This window comes from Myxine glutinosa, chromosome 6 (assembly GCF_964187855.1).
Source record: "Myxine glutinosa chromosome 6, kmMyxGlut1.1, whole genome shotgun sequence".
Lineage (NCBI taxonomy): Eukaryota > Metazoa > Chordata > Myxini > Myxiniformes > Myxinidae > Myxine > Myxine glutinosa.
In genome coordinates this window covers 111,194,198-111,210,633 of record NC_136266.1, presented here as the reverse complement: position 1 = coordinate 111,210,633, position 16,436 = coordinate 111,194,198, and the positions used below count along the sequence as shown (strand labels likewise).

At 45.8% G+C, this 16,436-nt stretch overlaps 2 protein-coding genes across 2 annotated transcripts in view; one reads left to right on the top strand and one right to left on the bottom strand.

Moving 5' to 3' along the window:
* The window catches only part of LOC144892644 (zinc finger CCCH domain-containing protein 18-like), a 59,542-nt gene extending 53,705 nt beyond the window's left edge, over positions 1-5,837 (top strand). Inside the window, exons 5-9 of the mRNA XM_078780382.1 lie at positions 3-148; positions 1,029-1,366; positions 1,879-1,975; positions 3,022-3,130; positions 3,656-5,837. Coding sequence (XP_078636508.1) covers positions 13-148; positions 1,029-1,366; positions 1,879-1,975; positions 3,022-3,130; positions 3,656-4,013 — 1,038 coding nt within the window. The 5' untranslated portion in view covers positions 3-12 and the 3' untranslated portion in view covers positions 4,014-5,837. The remainder of the gene's footprint in view (positions 1-2; positions 149-1,028; positions 1,367-1,878; positions 1,976-3,021; positions 3,131-3,655) is intronic.
* The window catches only part of LOC144892645 (uncharacterized), a 184,512-nt gene extending 172,452 nt beyond the window's left edge, over positions 1-12,060 (bottom strand). The window contains exon 1 of the mRNA XM_078780394.1: positions 10,419-12,060. Coding sequence (XP_078636520.1) covers positions 10,419-11,966 — 1,548 coding nt within the window. The 5' untranslated portion in view covers positions 11,967-12,060. The remainder of the gene's footprint in view (positions 1-10,418) is intronic.
* Between the last annotated feature and the right edge of the window lie 4,376 nt (positions 12,061-16,436).

Genomic DNA, 16,436 nt, shown 5'->3' with positions numbered 1-16,436 from the left:
AGGTCACTAAGCATGAGTAGCGTCTCGTCTGCCTCCAGTGCTTCAAGCCATAGCTCTGTGCACAGTGCAGATTCGGACAACATGTATGCAGATCTTGCCAGTCCTGTCTCATCGGCTAGTGAACCATCCCCACCACCTCGCTCACGCGGTGAGCCGTCTCCCACTGTTGCACTGCCTTGCTCCTCTTTGACGAAGTCCACCCACTGTGGCCTTTTTTTTATGCCTCCACCGACAAAGTCGCCTGCGGCATTATGGTTTTCAGGTTGTCTGTCCGATAGGTTTTCTTTACCGTGATGACTTAAGAACGGCTGAAGGGAATTAAGTCAAACTTGGTACAAGTATGTATGATGATGTAAAGATAAACAAATTTGATTATGAGGTCAAAGGCCAGAGGTCTCGTTCAGTAAAAATTCTGTTGCTGTGCTGACTTGTGAACAATTGTTGGGATCGTGACCAAACTTGGTGTAAGTATATATTATGATGTAAGGATGAGCTGATTGGATTTCAGTGTCTAAGGTCAGAAGTCATGTGTAAAATGTGATATTTGAGAACAGCTGCAGGAATTGAAATCAAACCTTTTACAAGTACATATAATGAGGTGATAATGTGGGCCGAGACATATCGGTTGACGTTGAAGAGTGCCTATTTGTTTCACTCTATCTGAATCGTCTATTTTTACTTGGATTTGTAAGAGAAAGGATTTCTATTGATAACAAGAATGGCACTCTGTAGAGCACATACCGCCAACATTTTGAACAGTTTACGTTTTATATCCCACTGATGGGCCGGATCTGGATACGGACCTGAACCAAAGTCGAATTGGCTTGTTCTTGTCATCTACCTAACTCATCCACCTAGTTTTGTCATAACCCATCCATAACGTTTTGAGATGTCATGCTCGCAATCAAACAAACGGGTGAATACATGACTTCCGCCACCGAAGCTAATGATAACTTTATTGATTGCTTCTATAATGTGCTCCGCCATTCCTCTCATCCACCAAGTTTTGTCCCCTTCCACATTTTCAGGGAAAGCAAAAAAGGAAGCACCTTTGCCTCTGCCGAAAAACAAGGAAGTGACGAAGGGAAAAGAGGTGAATAAGGAAAAGACATTGGTTAAGGAGAGGGATAAGGTCGTGGTAAGAGAAAAGGAATCTGCAAGGGACAAAGAGACACCGAAGGAGAAACACCGTGCACCAGGCTCGCCCTTCCGTCCACATTCCCAGCGGCCACAGGGAAATCCCGCTGCGTCGCACACTATTTCAGGGAAACCCGTCGTGACTATGATACCATTGGCAACAGGGTTGCCGCAGGGGAAGCCTCCGATTGTTGGACACAAAGAAATCAAGATCACACTGCTAAATAAAGTGAGTCAACTTGCTGTAGATGAGGAAATTCCATTCATCCATTTAGATTGTAGCATTTTGGATTACAAACATGTCATCTACACATTGCATGTTCCTCGGAGATGAGGATGGTGAGGCTTGTTTCGGAGAAAAATGGAGGATATTAGGATTTGGGAGTGGATGGAAGGGGAACTGTTTGAATCATCTTGAGCAGGAGGAGGTGTTTAAATTCCCACTATTCCAAAGATGTTGTGAAAACTTTCATTACACTTTTATAACAGTCGATCATAATGGGGTAAGTTGGTATCCTAAAAGGCCTTGCATCGATGCAATCTGGCAAATGAAAACATTTGATCATCTCTCTTCCCAATGTGAAACGGTTTGCATTTGTTTTCTCATAAAATTCTCAACCCACCTTGTGCCCAACAGAATATGTCTCAAAATCTATATTTTCGATCCTCCTCAGCCCTTAAGTCGTTTTATACTAAACGTTCCTTTAATGGTGTGATGTTTTGTTGTTGTGCTGTGTTCAGGGTCCAGAGAAGGAACACAGGAAGCGACTGGAGCCATTGGAGCGTGAAAGAGGTCGTTCCCCACCCCTCAAGAAAGTGGCGGCTTCACCAGAAAGAGGTAATCTGTTGTCGATGCACTCATGCTTATGGACTCATGAAACCTTTTTTTATGCCTCCGCCACCAAAGGCTGGAGGCATTATGTTTTCGAGTTGGCCTTCCGTGCCTGATCAATTTTTGTTACCATGATAACTTGTGAACCACTAAAGGCATTTTTAACAAACTTGGTACAAAGGTGTATTAAGATGCAAATATGACTCGATTCGATTTTGAGTTCAAAGGTCATGTGACCTTTAGCTGAAAGCTGATTTTAGTTAGCACAAGCTGTGAACCGCTAAAGGTATTTTGACATAACTTGGCATAGCTCTGGACTGTAATAGAAAGATGAACTGATTAAATTTTGGTTTCAAAGGGTGAAAGGCCTCAGGTCTCGTGCCCTTGAATTGAAAGTCTGTCACTGCAATAACTTGAACCACTCAAGAGATTTCAACCATACTTGACACACTTATGGACTATAATACAAAGATGAACCAATTCAATTTCAGATTGAACAGGTCAAAGGTCAGGTCACCTGCCTATTGAAAATACTTTTCTCTCTTTTTATATCAAACTTTGCAGGGGGTTGAGCTCTGCCGTGGGTAGAGGCATATCCATCGATGCATTTGCGTCAAATTCTGCTTTCTAGTTATATTTGTGGAGTTCGAAGCCATATCCCTTGTGGTGAGTTGGAATTCGAGGCATGTTCACAACTTTCATTGTGCAAAAGGACTTGGCAGCTTCTCTTGTTAGACGTGTACGTTAAACTCTAATGCTGAACAGTAAACTCATCCACCAATTAATTCGTCATTTTAACTTTTACTAATCTAATTGTATAAGTTCTTTCAACTAATTTTGGTTTTTAGATGGTTTCCCCTCCAACCATGCACTCTTTCAAAAAGGCTTGATCAAAGACGACCAAAAGCGTCTTGTCTAATTCTAATTACGTGTGTAATTCCATTATGGTGGAACATTTTCCTTCTAAGAATTAATGGTGGGTTGGCCGCTTATGCACATTACTACATGAGTTATTTACCAACTCCTCTGATCCGTCTCCATGACTTTTGTAGGTTACAAAGAGCGCCGACCTCCTGTCAGAAATACTTCTCCTGTGAGGCTCGATCGCCACGCTGGGCATCGACCTCCATCTCCCAAGACATCTGTCAGTCTTGCAGACAGGTCTGCTGGCACACTTCTGTTTTCTTGTTTTCTCTTGCTTCAGTGGCATCCTTGCTATGATTCACGGAGCGGTGTGTGTGTGTTTGTTTGTCACGCTTCTCATCCTGAAGTTCTGGGCCCGTTACATCCAGACTTGTTTCATAGGATCAGCATGACCCCAATTAGTGGGTAGGGGTGTTTTATCTTTGTCGGTGGTCTTTGGTGAGGGAGGGGAGAGTTGTGCAAACTATTTATGTAAATGTGTATCATGTAACGCCGCTTCCTAGATGGGAGCAGATATTACAAGTCACCACCCTTTACAGTACAGTATAACTGTTCCCACGTTTTCCAGGGAAGTGAGGTGCTTTGAATTATAAGCAGTAAGCATGTTTTTGCTTCATGCATGTAACCCGGGTTTTTTTTGGGGGGGTGGGGGGAGGGGGGTTCGGGGAGTGACAACAACATCACCACCAGTAGGGAGAGTACTCTGCTCATTACATCAATTTGGAATTCTCATCATTATATATTTTTTCAATCTGTCCTTAGGAAAAAGCTGCCTTCGACTCTTCCAACGCAGAAGACTGGAGTGGGCAAGATGACTGTCACCGTGGCCGTCAATAAGGGTGGCGGAAGTGTCACGACCCATGGTAGTTCGGCTCAGCCCCGCCCAATCCAAGCATCGAACCGTCCCGGAGCCCAGCAACAGCGCACAGGCCCGGGGGGTATGAGGCAAGCACCGCCCTCGAGGACTGGCTCAGGTGATTCCACTGCTATAGGACCGGGGGGGCGCATCAGCACCAAGAGCAGCACGTCGACGCGCCGGGAGGAGCTCCTCAAGCAGCTTAAAGCGGTGGAAGACGCCATTGCACGAAAGAGAGCCAAGATGCCAGGCAAAGTGCCATGAAAGTGGTGATAGGAATGTTGATAAAATATGGTAAGAGATGATTTAATTTGGAAAATGTGTATTATATCGCTGTCTTTAGGGGTCTCGGCTGCCCTCTATGGATAAAGCAAATCATGCTGTTGCTCTCGCAATTTTGTTCAGAGTAGCACCTGTTTGGCTTGAAGGTGTAGCGCATTTGTACAAAGCAGAAGTTGTTTGCGGTTTGCAAAATGGTTTGAAACTGCAGACAGCTTTGTGAAGTCAGTTTGTTAATGGTGAAACCAATGCTGTGCATGATGTAAAATATCCAAAGTCTTTGTAACTTTGCTGCGCCCAAAATATACAGTTATTAAAAAAGCCATTTACATATTGTGTATCAAAAAGTGGTTGGATGATTTCCCACCCGCCCCCCAATCCTGCACCCACCACCTCCAAACACCATGCCATTGCAATTCCTTACCATTGGACTCCTTCCCCAAGCACACCGTTCTCTCTTCTTTCTTGTCCTTTTGGATGTACATGTTTTTGGTTTTCTGTACACTGGAGCTGGCAGGATATCTCAGAGGGTAGTGCACTCACCTTGTTGCTTCCGCAGATGGGACGCTTACTCGTGTGCACTGTCCTTTGGAGCGGGTCATTAAGCTGGTTGTCTCGTCTGCCAGCATATGCTGGCAGATATGAAACGTCCAACATAGCCTTTAAAAGAAGTAGGCAATTGCGTACAGTGACCAAATTCTGGAATCCTGTTCTCACCTACCTCTCCCTGCAAAGGAGTGCTGACCTGTGTGAGATCGGTTCTCAGCAATGGGAACTCCTTCGGTAGAACCAAGTAGATTTCAAACAGAATGTGACCACAGATAGATTCTGTTGGCTTCAGAATGATTGCGGATGTAATATGTTGGTAACCTCCCTCCACCCCCATCCTTATTTGATGGCGCAGTGTGTAAAGACTCACTCGGTGGCCTTTATCTTTGCAATGACTTATTGTTTTATCTCGTTAGATTGGACTCTTGTCTTAACTCAAACGAGAGATTCATCATTAGTTTATTGCATTTAATGCCTCATTAAGGTTGTGTTCACGATGCACTCGTGTGTTAATTCGCCGAACCATCTGCTCGATCTGGGGCCGTCGACATGTTTTGTGGGGAGAGTTCAAACCATCCTTGCGTGCGTACATGGCTTTGCGGTGTCATGCTCAATCAAATTGTTGTTTCTCAGGGCTTTTACCTTCATCGGAGTGAATGAACATACCGATTTAATTTTTTTTTTTCCCTTTGTACATGTACCAACCAGGTGGAAGAAGCATCACTCACATGCTATGATTCCCTTCGAGTGGCAAATTCGTGAATTTTAAGGTCCATCTGGAAATTCCCTGTTGAACCTCTTTATGAATACATATTTCCAATAGTCCTGTACAGAGGTAGGGTTTTAATAGCATGTACATAAAGGGAATTTGTCCATACCCTAAACAGGTATGAGACAAAAAGAAAATCTTGTAATGCTTGTTAGCAGTTTTGTTGCATTTCAAGATTGGTTCCTGTTTTTATTTTTATTTTTCCATGCAGTTTGGAACATTCATAATCTATTTTCTGGCACTGTACATTGCATTTGACCCCCACTGCCCCCCTTCGCCCCCCAATTGTGAGCAGGAATCTGAACTGCTTACCTGATACCCAATGTGTGGAATGAACGTTTTGTCTAACAGCAGATTTTTTGTTCTGTTCAAGCTGTTCAATGAACACGCAGTAAATTCATTTCCTCACTCAGAAGATTCAAAATTTTTTGTATTTGATGTGACAGTCTTGATGTGGTGAGCGTTCGCTGAATAAATCGTCCGACATCGTACTGCTTCGCTTTAAGTGGCAATGTTCCTGTTTTACGTACTCTATCTGAGCTGGCTGGTTTCTTTCTCTGCAGGTCAGTATGGGTTTGATTGCAGTGGTTGCTTACTCTCGCCAACCTGCTCTTGGCAATCGTAGCGAGTGTGCAAAACACCCCCTCATTCAACTTGAGTTGAGGGAGGCCTTAGTCCTGCAGTAGACTGAAATAGGCTGGTTTACAGTTTTTAACCGAAATAGAAGGTTTAGGCTCGTGGAGGAACGAGCTGACAGAGGGAAGGTAAAATGTAATGCGCTGGGGCAATAGGACAACACGTTGATGCAGCAAGTGGATTCATGAACAGGAGGAAGGAGGGGACGAAAATGTGGCACTGTATTCTTCTAAAGCTGTCTCCTGCCTTCTGCCTTCATCTTGGTCTCCTGCCTTCATCTTGATGAAGATGGTCTCCTGCCTTCATCTTGGTCTCCTGCCTTCATCTTGGTCTCCTGCCTTCATCTTGGTCTCCTGCCTTCATCTTGGTCTCCTGCCTTCATCTTGGTCTCCTGCCTTCATCTTGGTCTCCTGCCTTCATCTTGGTCTCCTGCCTTCATCTTGGTCTCCTTCCTTCATCTTGGTCTCCTGCCTTCATCTTGGACGTCTCCCTTATTCACAAGACGGATTCCAAGTCTGAGCCATTCAACTACAGAGCTCCCCATCATAAGCGCCGTTGCATGCCAGTACAGTGATCATCAGTTCAGTTTTATTGGGCGGGATTAGGATTAGAATTAGGTGATTCCCAATGAAAGTGCGAAATTTCTTTGGATTGAGTAACATGTTCCAAGTGTTCAACAATAATCTGATCTTTTTCCAGAAGAGATGGAAGCAGCTGCTGCCGGCCTCTGTGGGATTTGGTTCTGTTCACCAGCGTAGTTTATGCAGCAAATGGATTAATGAACAGGAGGAAGGAGATACTCCGGGCTCGCTCACACGCTGCACAGGGATGCGATGTTGTACTGCATCATGTCGAATCGTCAGCAAAGAAAAACGTTCTTCGGTCTGATGGTCCTCACCATCAGAGTTTGTGTACATGAGGAAGAAGACTGCATCTGAGACTGCCTTGGAACACTCCAGTCCACTGCGAGTGGTTGAGATAATTCTGAGAGTTTCCACACTGTGTGAGTGGAGGAAATGGGAAAGCCAGGGTATGTGCAGCTTCGTATTCCACAGAGAGAGAGACCTTCACAAGCCGAGCAGGTTCCGCGTTGTCGAATGCCAGAAATGCGTACAGAGACAGCTCCGACCTTTTCCCTGAGATTCGAGGTCTATCCATTGTTGAGAGAGAAACAATAGCATATCCAAAGTTGAGTGGCCAGGAAGGAATCTAAACCGAGTCAGATCGGCACTCTGTCCGTGGCCGCACTGCCCTGACAAATCCGGGCAGCAAGGAAGAGTGGTGAAGATTTGTCTGCCGACTTGCATTGAGGGATACATTCACTGCGAAGAGGCTTCCCTGATTGTTGTGGTGCCCTTTTGAGCACGTAGTAAATCGATGGCGACTGGAGCTTTGGAAGCCATTATTGTTCTCACCACACAAACAAAACGAGAACGGCACTCGGTAGAGCACATACCTCCGCCAGGCTGAAGGGTTTACGTTTTGTATCCACGAATGGGGCCGGATCTGGATCCAGACCTCAACCTTTTTCTTGTCACCGACCCAACTCATCCACCAAGTTTTGTCCAAAGTTTTCAAATATCGTATTATATAACGGTTTTAGCCCTATCTCTCAATGTTAACTTTTAGTCAGGTTCACTATGTAATTTCGTTGGAATTTTTGGGGGATTTGGAAAACTATATATTTTTGGAAACTATATTGTATAGTCAGTCAGAAAACCAATGTTGCTATTTGCACAGACTCCTGTATGGCGGCCATCTTGGATTTTCAAAATTGCTGCCGTAGAACTAATTTTTCTCAATATCTCAGCTTCTAAACAACATAAAGCTTTGATTCTAACGGCTAAACATACATTTTCAAGGGCCCCAAATCCAATGGTAACAAGTTCGATAAGCTAGACATGACCATAGAGCTCCTATGTGGCGGCCATCTTGGATTTGTCACACTGGCCGCCGTAAAATTGATGTTTCTCAATATCTCAGCTTCTAAACAACATAAAGCTTTGATTCTAACGGCTAAACATACATTTTCAAGGGCCCCGAATCCAATGGTAACAAGTTCGATAAGCTAGATATGACCATAGAGCTCCTATGTGGCGGCCATCTTGGATTTTTCAAACTGGCCGCCGTAAAACTGATGTAACTCACCTTCTAAAGAGCACAGAGCTTTGATTCATCATTGAGTAAAGTCATCATCATCCTCATCATCGCTTTCGTTCATCACATCTTGAGAGTCCTCATCATTTTGGCACTGGATGTCACACTGACAAAGGTCTGTACAAGCCAAGTTGTTTGTTCTGCAGGAACATCTAGATGAAGAACAGTCTGTTTTGCACTGACATCTAACCATTTGAATGATGTCCTTGGGGGCTGGAGGCTCCTCAGTTGTGGTTGGTTTCACTTGTCCATCCGTGTCTTTGTAAAAGCCGTTTTGCAGGGGATTCAGCTGAGGATCCTGTTGAGCAATGCTTGCCTGACCCCACACTCTGGCTTGGATATGGACTCTAAGGATGTGCTGCTTGAGAGCTCCAAGAGTAGGAGGAAGCCTGTCACTTTCTGCCATGTGTTTGCAAAAGAGATACCATCGTAGTTCGGGGATGCTGTCGATGTGGATGCCATTTGGAGAGTAAGCAGCGCATACAAAGTTAGCTAGTGTGGACAACATGTCCTCCGTCACTTCAGTTGCATCTGAAAGCATTCACACGGTGTCTATGACATCTTCACTTGCTTTGAGGTAGACATGCAGCCAGGTTGCTTTGCCTATTCGAGAGAACCTCCCAGTGTTGTCTGCCCCTGTGAAAGCATGAAAGGCTGGCAACGCCTTTGCTCTTTCGACCCCTAGAGCTGTCCACAGTGGCTCTATTTGAAGTATTCCAGAGGCCATGGAAATGGATGTATTCCTCAGCAGTAGGTCATAGTTTGCTATGACTAGTACCAGGACATCTGTGTCGGGAGAGAAGAACACCAACTGCGCATCATGTGGGTTTCGCTGGGATGCCAGCACGGCCTGGTGGATCAACAGGGTGTCAGCTTCTTCATGGTTGTTGTCCTCGAAGAGCAGGTCACTGTTGCTCCTAGTACGCCCTGAAGCAGACGTGATGATCAACTTGGATGAGTGACTGTTGTATTCTAGAGTTTTCGCTGCCAGATAGTCAGTCAGATCAGCCTTTGTTTTGTCATGAGAAAGGAATCTGCTCATTGGGATGTGTTTGATGTTGGTGTCATCTCTGACTTGATACTGTACTGCATCCTTTCCTTGCCTTCTTTTAGCCCCGGTAGCACTCTTCAGAGAATCGTTTTTGTACGTGTCAAAGACCAGTATGATCTCATCACAATCTTTTGTTAGAGACATGAGTCTGTCATTGAAGCATTCACCCAGATCGTTGACTTTCACTACAGTAGCTGGTTTCTTTGTCAGCTTATGCACAAGTACCATCCCATCCACCAGTGCAATCTTCCGACTTGTAGGTTTACTAGATGTGGATGCCATAGTTCTTGTGTCCATTGGATCTTCTTGTAGAGCACTTGCAGCTGGTGTCTGCTGCTGATCTTCGGGGTGAATTTCTGCTCTTGCTAACTTGTCGAGGAGATGAATTAACTTCGACTTGTCAATGCATGGAAGAATTGTCCCAGCTGGAGCGAACAGTGCTCTTGGTGTCACAGTGAACTCGTAATTTCCGATGGCATATTTCTGGTTGACATCTCTGTTTGACTTGGCAAGGACCATGAGCCTTCCGTACAGTTCCTTAGTCTCCTTCAGATCCACAGTCCTGTCTCTGAGTTTCACTGTGGTTCTCTTGTTCCCAGACGTGAACATCTTGTTGTTCTCCTTCTTGACTGGTGCCCAGAGGCTAACATCTCCATTGATACGCTCCGACACGTAGTCTTCATACAACTTCTGACCAGTAGTGGGGGGGCCAATGTTTTCCCGTTGAATTCAAATGTTAATTTGTGGACACTGGTTGGGTTGTCTTTAGGGATGATAGAAGTTGTAGAAAAAATATGTCCATTTTTTTCAAGTTCTTTATAGCGGCCATTTTGGATTATCAAAATGGCGTTTGTTGAAAACCGAAATTGTCATTATCTTGGCTTCTAAATGACCTAGAGTGTTAATTTTGGTGTCCAAATGTACATATTTGCGGATACTTAATCCAATAAACACACATTTATACACCTACATATGATCAAAAGGGTTCTTATGGCAGCCATCTTGGATTTTCACGCACTTATGCCAACACATATATTTTTTTTTTTCCATCATTTTCACTTCTAAATCACATAAAGGCTGGACTTTAGTGTTCAAATGTACACTTATAATGTCTTTGTGCAATATTTTTAGTTGGCAGTGTTCATTGTTACATTGAAGGATCTCCATCCTCCTCATCATCAGTGTTATCGATTCCCATGGGGCGCTCCTGACCCGTGTTACCACACACCTCTTCATCTGCCCCACACATACACATCTCAGAACAGTTGAGATGCTGAGACCTGCATGAGCAGTGAGACATGCATTGGGTCTTCTTGCAGTTACATTTGATTAGATGTGTGATGGCAGCTGGGGCTGGAGGGTCCTTGGTTGTGATGGGCACCAGCTGATCTCCTTCTGCTCTCCATCCATGTTCTGTTGGTTGTGGAAGCTGGGGGTCCGGTACATCAGCCTGATGCCACACCATGGCCTGGAAATGTGCACGAGCAATGGCTTCATGTAAAGCTCCCCGTGTTGGTGGCAGCTTCTGTGCCTCTAGCTGTTTCTTGGTAAACAGTCTCCACCTCAGCTTGCCCACATCCACAACTGTAGTACGAGGCTCATACAGCTGGCATACAAATGCCTCAATGTCACTTTCTGTGTCAGCTCTCAGCTCCTCAGAGGCCCCAAGGTCATGAAACGCAGATACCACCTCAACAGAGCACCTATTGAGGGCTTGCCAACATGTGAGCTTTCCCTTGCCGGCAAACCGACCAGTCTGGTCTGCTCCCGTGAATGCATGGAATCCTGGTAGGGCTGCAGCCTTCCTGACACCAAGTTCATGTACTATTGGTTCCAGTGAGATTTGCCTCTTCTTGTTCCCCACACCCGTGATGAAGTATGTGTCTTTGCATAGTTCATGGTACCGGTGGAGTGCTAGGATGAATACATCAGTATCAGGTGACTGAATGTACAGCTGTGTTGCACCTCTTCGGACGGCATCTAGACTGTGAAGAAAGATCCTCGTATCAGCCTCCTCCTGGGAGCTACGGAGATGCTGTACATCCATGCAGTTGGAGAAGACATCCTGCCTTGAAGTGACGATGAAGACCTTGGTAGTCCCCTCAAAGTGACACAGAGCTTTCTTTGCCAGATAGACAGTTAGCTCATCTTTGGTGTTGGTGTGCGACAGGAACTGTTTTGCTGTCAGTTTCCCAATCGGGGTGCTGTCTTGAACGTGGTAAGCAGTGGGCGGCTTGCCACCTTGGCGCCTCTCCCGTGTGGCCTCTTTCAGTGAATTTGGCAGATCATATCGGTCAAACACGAGGTGGACTTCATCATACCCGTTGGTCTTGCAGTCCAGTGTTGCATTGAAATGGCCAGCCCACTGGGCACATGTTTTGACCCATTGTGGCTTACCCATTGCTTGCACTAATGCCATGCCGTCTATGACAGTCACCTTCTTGGGAGGGGGTGGAGTATGTTCAGGATTGTCGTCGTCTGGCTGCTGACCAGTGCCAGTTGACTTCTTGGGTAGATCTTCTAGGATGCCCATGAGCTTGCTTTTGTCTGTGCATGGTAGTAGTGTCCCAGCCATTGCAAAGAGGGTTCGTGGAAGCGCGGTGAATTCATATTGACCTATGGCATCCTTCAAGTTGATCTCTGGTCGTGAGCGGGCCACGATCAGCATGCGCGCAAACAGTGACCTGTCGTCTTTCAGCTCTACAACCTTGTCTGCCAGTTTGTGCTTCACAGCTTTCCTGGCACTCTTCCACATCTTCAGTTTGACCTTTCCCATTCTGGCCCAAAGGTTGATTTCATTTGTGTTGATGCGCTCTGCAACAAACGTGTTATACGCTTTCTGACCAATCTCATCTTGGTTGCAGACATCCTTCTGTACTTCAGCTGGCATCACCACCTTGGTGATGATAGTCGTCAGGTCTTCACCCTCATGCGTCATGGGATTCATGGACTCTCTGATCACATTATTCAGTCGACGAATGCTGTCTTCCTGCCGAGCCCAGACTGTGGTTGATAGGTCGTGGTGCTCCTTGCGTGTAGCTGATTGTGAGCCAGCCATCTGACGGGCTTCTTCAGCAAGCCTACTCAGCTCTGGTGCTGTCAGAAAGAACCTTTCGCGGGCACTGGCATTCTGGGTAATGCCCACAATACCCCCTGTCACCTTCATGATCCTGTTGATGTGCTCCAGTGCATGGTCCACACCTACAGCACAGAAGGGGATTTCATTCTTATGGACACTGAAGTTCCCATCCATGAACTCTTGGTAGATCCCTGGATCTGTCATCTTCAGGGCCTTCATCTCTGCAAGGTACCGGGGAGTCAGCCTGGCATATTTCTGTTTGTCATGTGCAAAGACGTATATGCACATCTCATCCAGTGAAGACAGGTGAAGCTCAAATTGTCCATCACGGGTGGCACGGACCTCTCATCAAACTTTGCCATGGCCTCCAGGACTTCGTTTGACTCGAGGACAGCTAGCATGTTGTTCTGCGCACTTGTCATCTCCTCTCGGTTGTGTAGATGACAGCTCTGGGCAACCTGTTGTGCTGACTGGGTACATGGGCCCCTCAGATGGGGATGCTCTTGGAAGAATTCGTCCACATAGAGGTCGAAGAGGGCTTGGACAGTGGTGATGTGGGCCTCCAAAGCCCTCTTCATGTGCTTGGCTTCCAGTATTTGTCTGGTCGTTGTTGGGCCATAGATATCAGCCTCAGACCAAGCCTCGTCAAGACCACTGTCCTCTATGGCATTCCCAGCAGCCCTCAGTGCAGCCATCACAGTGTGCATCTCCCCTAGTCGCAGTACCCACTTGCCTTTGCAGTCATCTCTGGTCATCTCCAGCTGTTTGGCTCGCTCATACAGGGCCATGTCTAAGGTGATCACTGTCTTCCTATCGGGACCCATGACCATGCAGTTGATTTGCTGTGTCTGTTTCAAGACTGTTATCAGTGTTTGCCATTCATGGGCTGGTGCTGCTACCAATGGCAGGGCGTTGACCTCTGTCAGAGGCTTCGAAGAGGAGAGCAGTGAGTTGTAGGCTGTCCAAGTTGGGATATCGTGATGCTTGATCCTACTGCCAGGTGGTTGTTTTGGATCGTGGACGAGTGACCCAACAGGGTCAGCATGCTGGGGTTCTGCAGCTTGCAGCTGGTCATCTGGTGGGATGATGTCGTCTTGTACGTCCTCAGCTTCAGCTGTTCGCATGATTGTGCGTGAAAGTAGCCACACTGTGTCCGTCGCAGAGTACGGCTTGGTGACATCTGGGTTTGACCGTGTCTTGAAGCTATACGTGGTACCTGTGGCAGATTGTTTGTTTGGTGCTTGGCAAGGAACAAAGTCTGGAGCAGTCAGAACCTTGAGTGAGCGGTGTCTGGCCTTTCGGTCATGTAGTGTCAGTGTTCTATGTTCATCTGTGGAGGGTGCATGTTCCCGTCGTTGGTAGAGTGCCCAGGCTGTAGCATGGAGTGTCCGCTTCCCATCAGGTGTGTCTTCATTGAAGTCACTGTTGTCCACTGCAAAGAAGACAAACGTCCCTATGCGCATGGTTCTTGGAAAGTATACACCCTGTTCTGTCGTAGACTCTATGACTGAGTTGGCCAGCTGTGTCTCCAACCGCAAGATCCGACTATAATCAACAGACAGACCGAACCCATGCAGGAAATCCAGAAGCTTCTTGTTTCTGGTGGACTGATGGACTACAATGGCAACGGCAAGCTGCTGTGGCCATTCTAAGCGATGGCGGAATGGTGCATCTGGCTCTTTGGGCTTGTACGTGACTTGGCGTTTTGACTTGTAGCCGTACATGATGTTCTGACTGATGGTTATAACATCTCGATGAATAGTGGCTGAGCGCATAGTCTCTGGCTCAATGCTCGTGGCTGGTCCTTCCAGTAGCCAGCGGAGGAAAGCATAGAGTACTTTGGGTACATGCTTTTCAGCATCATCAGTGTTCATTTCTCCTTCAAATTGCCATGGGTGCTTGTTCTGACAAGCAATGGCACTGCGGAGAACAGAGGCACTCTCAAACAGTTGTTCGATGTTTTTTTCATTTGTCTTCGTCATTGCATCTTCGACAGCTGCATCACGCACGGCAGTGGAGAATACACAGTCTGACTCGTTTCGACGTTTTGGTTTCATGAAGTGAACGTCATCAATGTGAGAGTTGATTTTCTCCTTCATGCCTTGGGTAGTAGGTGATGGGACATTGTGCACACCATTATTGTCAAGAATCCTGGAGTAAACCGACTTCAGGTCAGACATGTTGAGAATTTCACCAGCTTGGAGTAGAGAGCGAACAAGGCTGACAAACTCAATGTCTGCGGCTATTTTGATAACATTAGTTTCTTGCAGTATGTGTTCTTTGTCATCACTTGATGTCCCACTCTTGGGAGCACGTTGGACATTCTGCACCCAGCATGGGAGATGATACTTGACGTCGATCGCATGAGCATCATGTGCACTGATGGCAGCACTCAGCTGAACTTTCCACTTGTGGTTGCTGCCTTCTTCAACAGCTTTCTTCAGCTGTTTACCTGCGTTGAACGTGCATACAACATGTACACTTTCCTTAGTGACCTCTTGACAGAAGAAACAAAGGTCTCTGTTGAATGGAGTTGATGATGAACGTGTGAAGCGAAGAGTCTCGTCTTGCGTAGAACCTGAGGTACTTGCAGCGGCAGGTGCAGAAGAAGGACGTCCACACCTCTTATGAAGATGCTGGGTGTCGCCATGTTCGCAGGCTTTCTGGTGGCGAACTCTAGCACGCTCCAGGTGAGCAGTGTTGCATGTAGATCCATAACATGCCCGGTGCCACTTTGCTTTATTGTTCCTCAAGTCAGTGGCAGTGAAACAGCTTAATCGTTCGCTGATCTGTTTGAAGTCGGCATCACCATATCTTGCCCTCTCCTGGATGAACTGGAGAAACTTTGCATATGAGCCCAGTGCTGGCTCAGTCACTAGTGCACCTTGGGGATCCTGGCACTGAATGCAAAGTGTGAAATCAGTTTCTTTCTTGGTTTTCTTGCTTTTTGGCTCCATCATTGCTCAGGGTCACGAATCTGGAACATACAAATAACAAATAACAATTAAGATAGATGTGCATTAAGTTAGATTTTGGACACTGGTTCGGCTGTGCCATAAAAACCTATTTTTATCCCTTGTAGGTTATTAAAGAAGGTTTCATTCAATTCTCTATCCCCAAAAATGTACAACTGGACACCTGAATCGAAACTCTAGGTCATTTAGAAGCCAAGATAATGGAATTTTACGTTTTCGACATCCGCCATTTTGAAAATCCAAAATGGCCGCCATAAAGAACTTGAAACAATTGGAGACATATTTTTTCTAGAACTTATATCATCCCTAAAGACAGCCCAACCAGTGTCCAAAAATTAACAAGCAATTTCACCGGGCATTTCAATCTGCTACATTGGCCCCCCCACTACAGTGACGCAGTCAGGTTCAGCATGACCAGATTTTAGATTTCGTTGGATTGTTTTTGGGATTTAGAAAAATCAAAGCTCCGTCTTATTTAGAAGATGAGATCCTGAGAAACATCAATTTTACGGCGGCCAGTTTGAAAAATCCAAGATGGCCGCCACATAGGAGCTCTATGGTCATGTCTAGCTTATCGAACTTACCATTGGATTCGGGGCCCTTGAAAATGTATGTTTAGCCGTTAGAATCAAAGCTTTATGTTGTTTCGAAGCTGAGATATTGAGCAACATCAATTTTACGGCGGCCAGTTTGAAAAATCCAAGATGGCCGCCACATAGGAGCTCTATGGTCATGTCTAGCTTATCGAACTTGTTACCATTGGATTCGGGGCCCTTGAAAATGTATGTTTAGCCGTTAGAATCAAAGCTCTATGTTATTTAGAAGCTGAGATATTGAGAAAAATTAGTTCTATGGCGGCAATTTTGAAAATCCAAGATGGCCGCCATACAGGAGTCTGCAAATAGCAACATTGGTTTTCTGACTGACTAGTGACGATACAATATAGTTTCCAAAAATATATAGTTTTCCAAATCCCCCAAAAAATCCAACGAAACTTTAAATCTTATACTGAGCCTGACTATTTGAAAAGCCTCGCATTTTCTTCACCAAAATCGACTTGATTCGTCCTCGTCACATTCCCATCCTCTCCGCATAGTTTCGTCTCAATCCGTCCACAACTTTTTGAGGTATCTTCTTCACAAACGGACAAACATGCAGGTGTGAAATCGCACAACCTCCGTCCACCGTAATA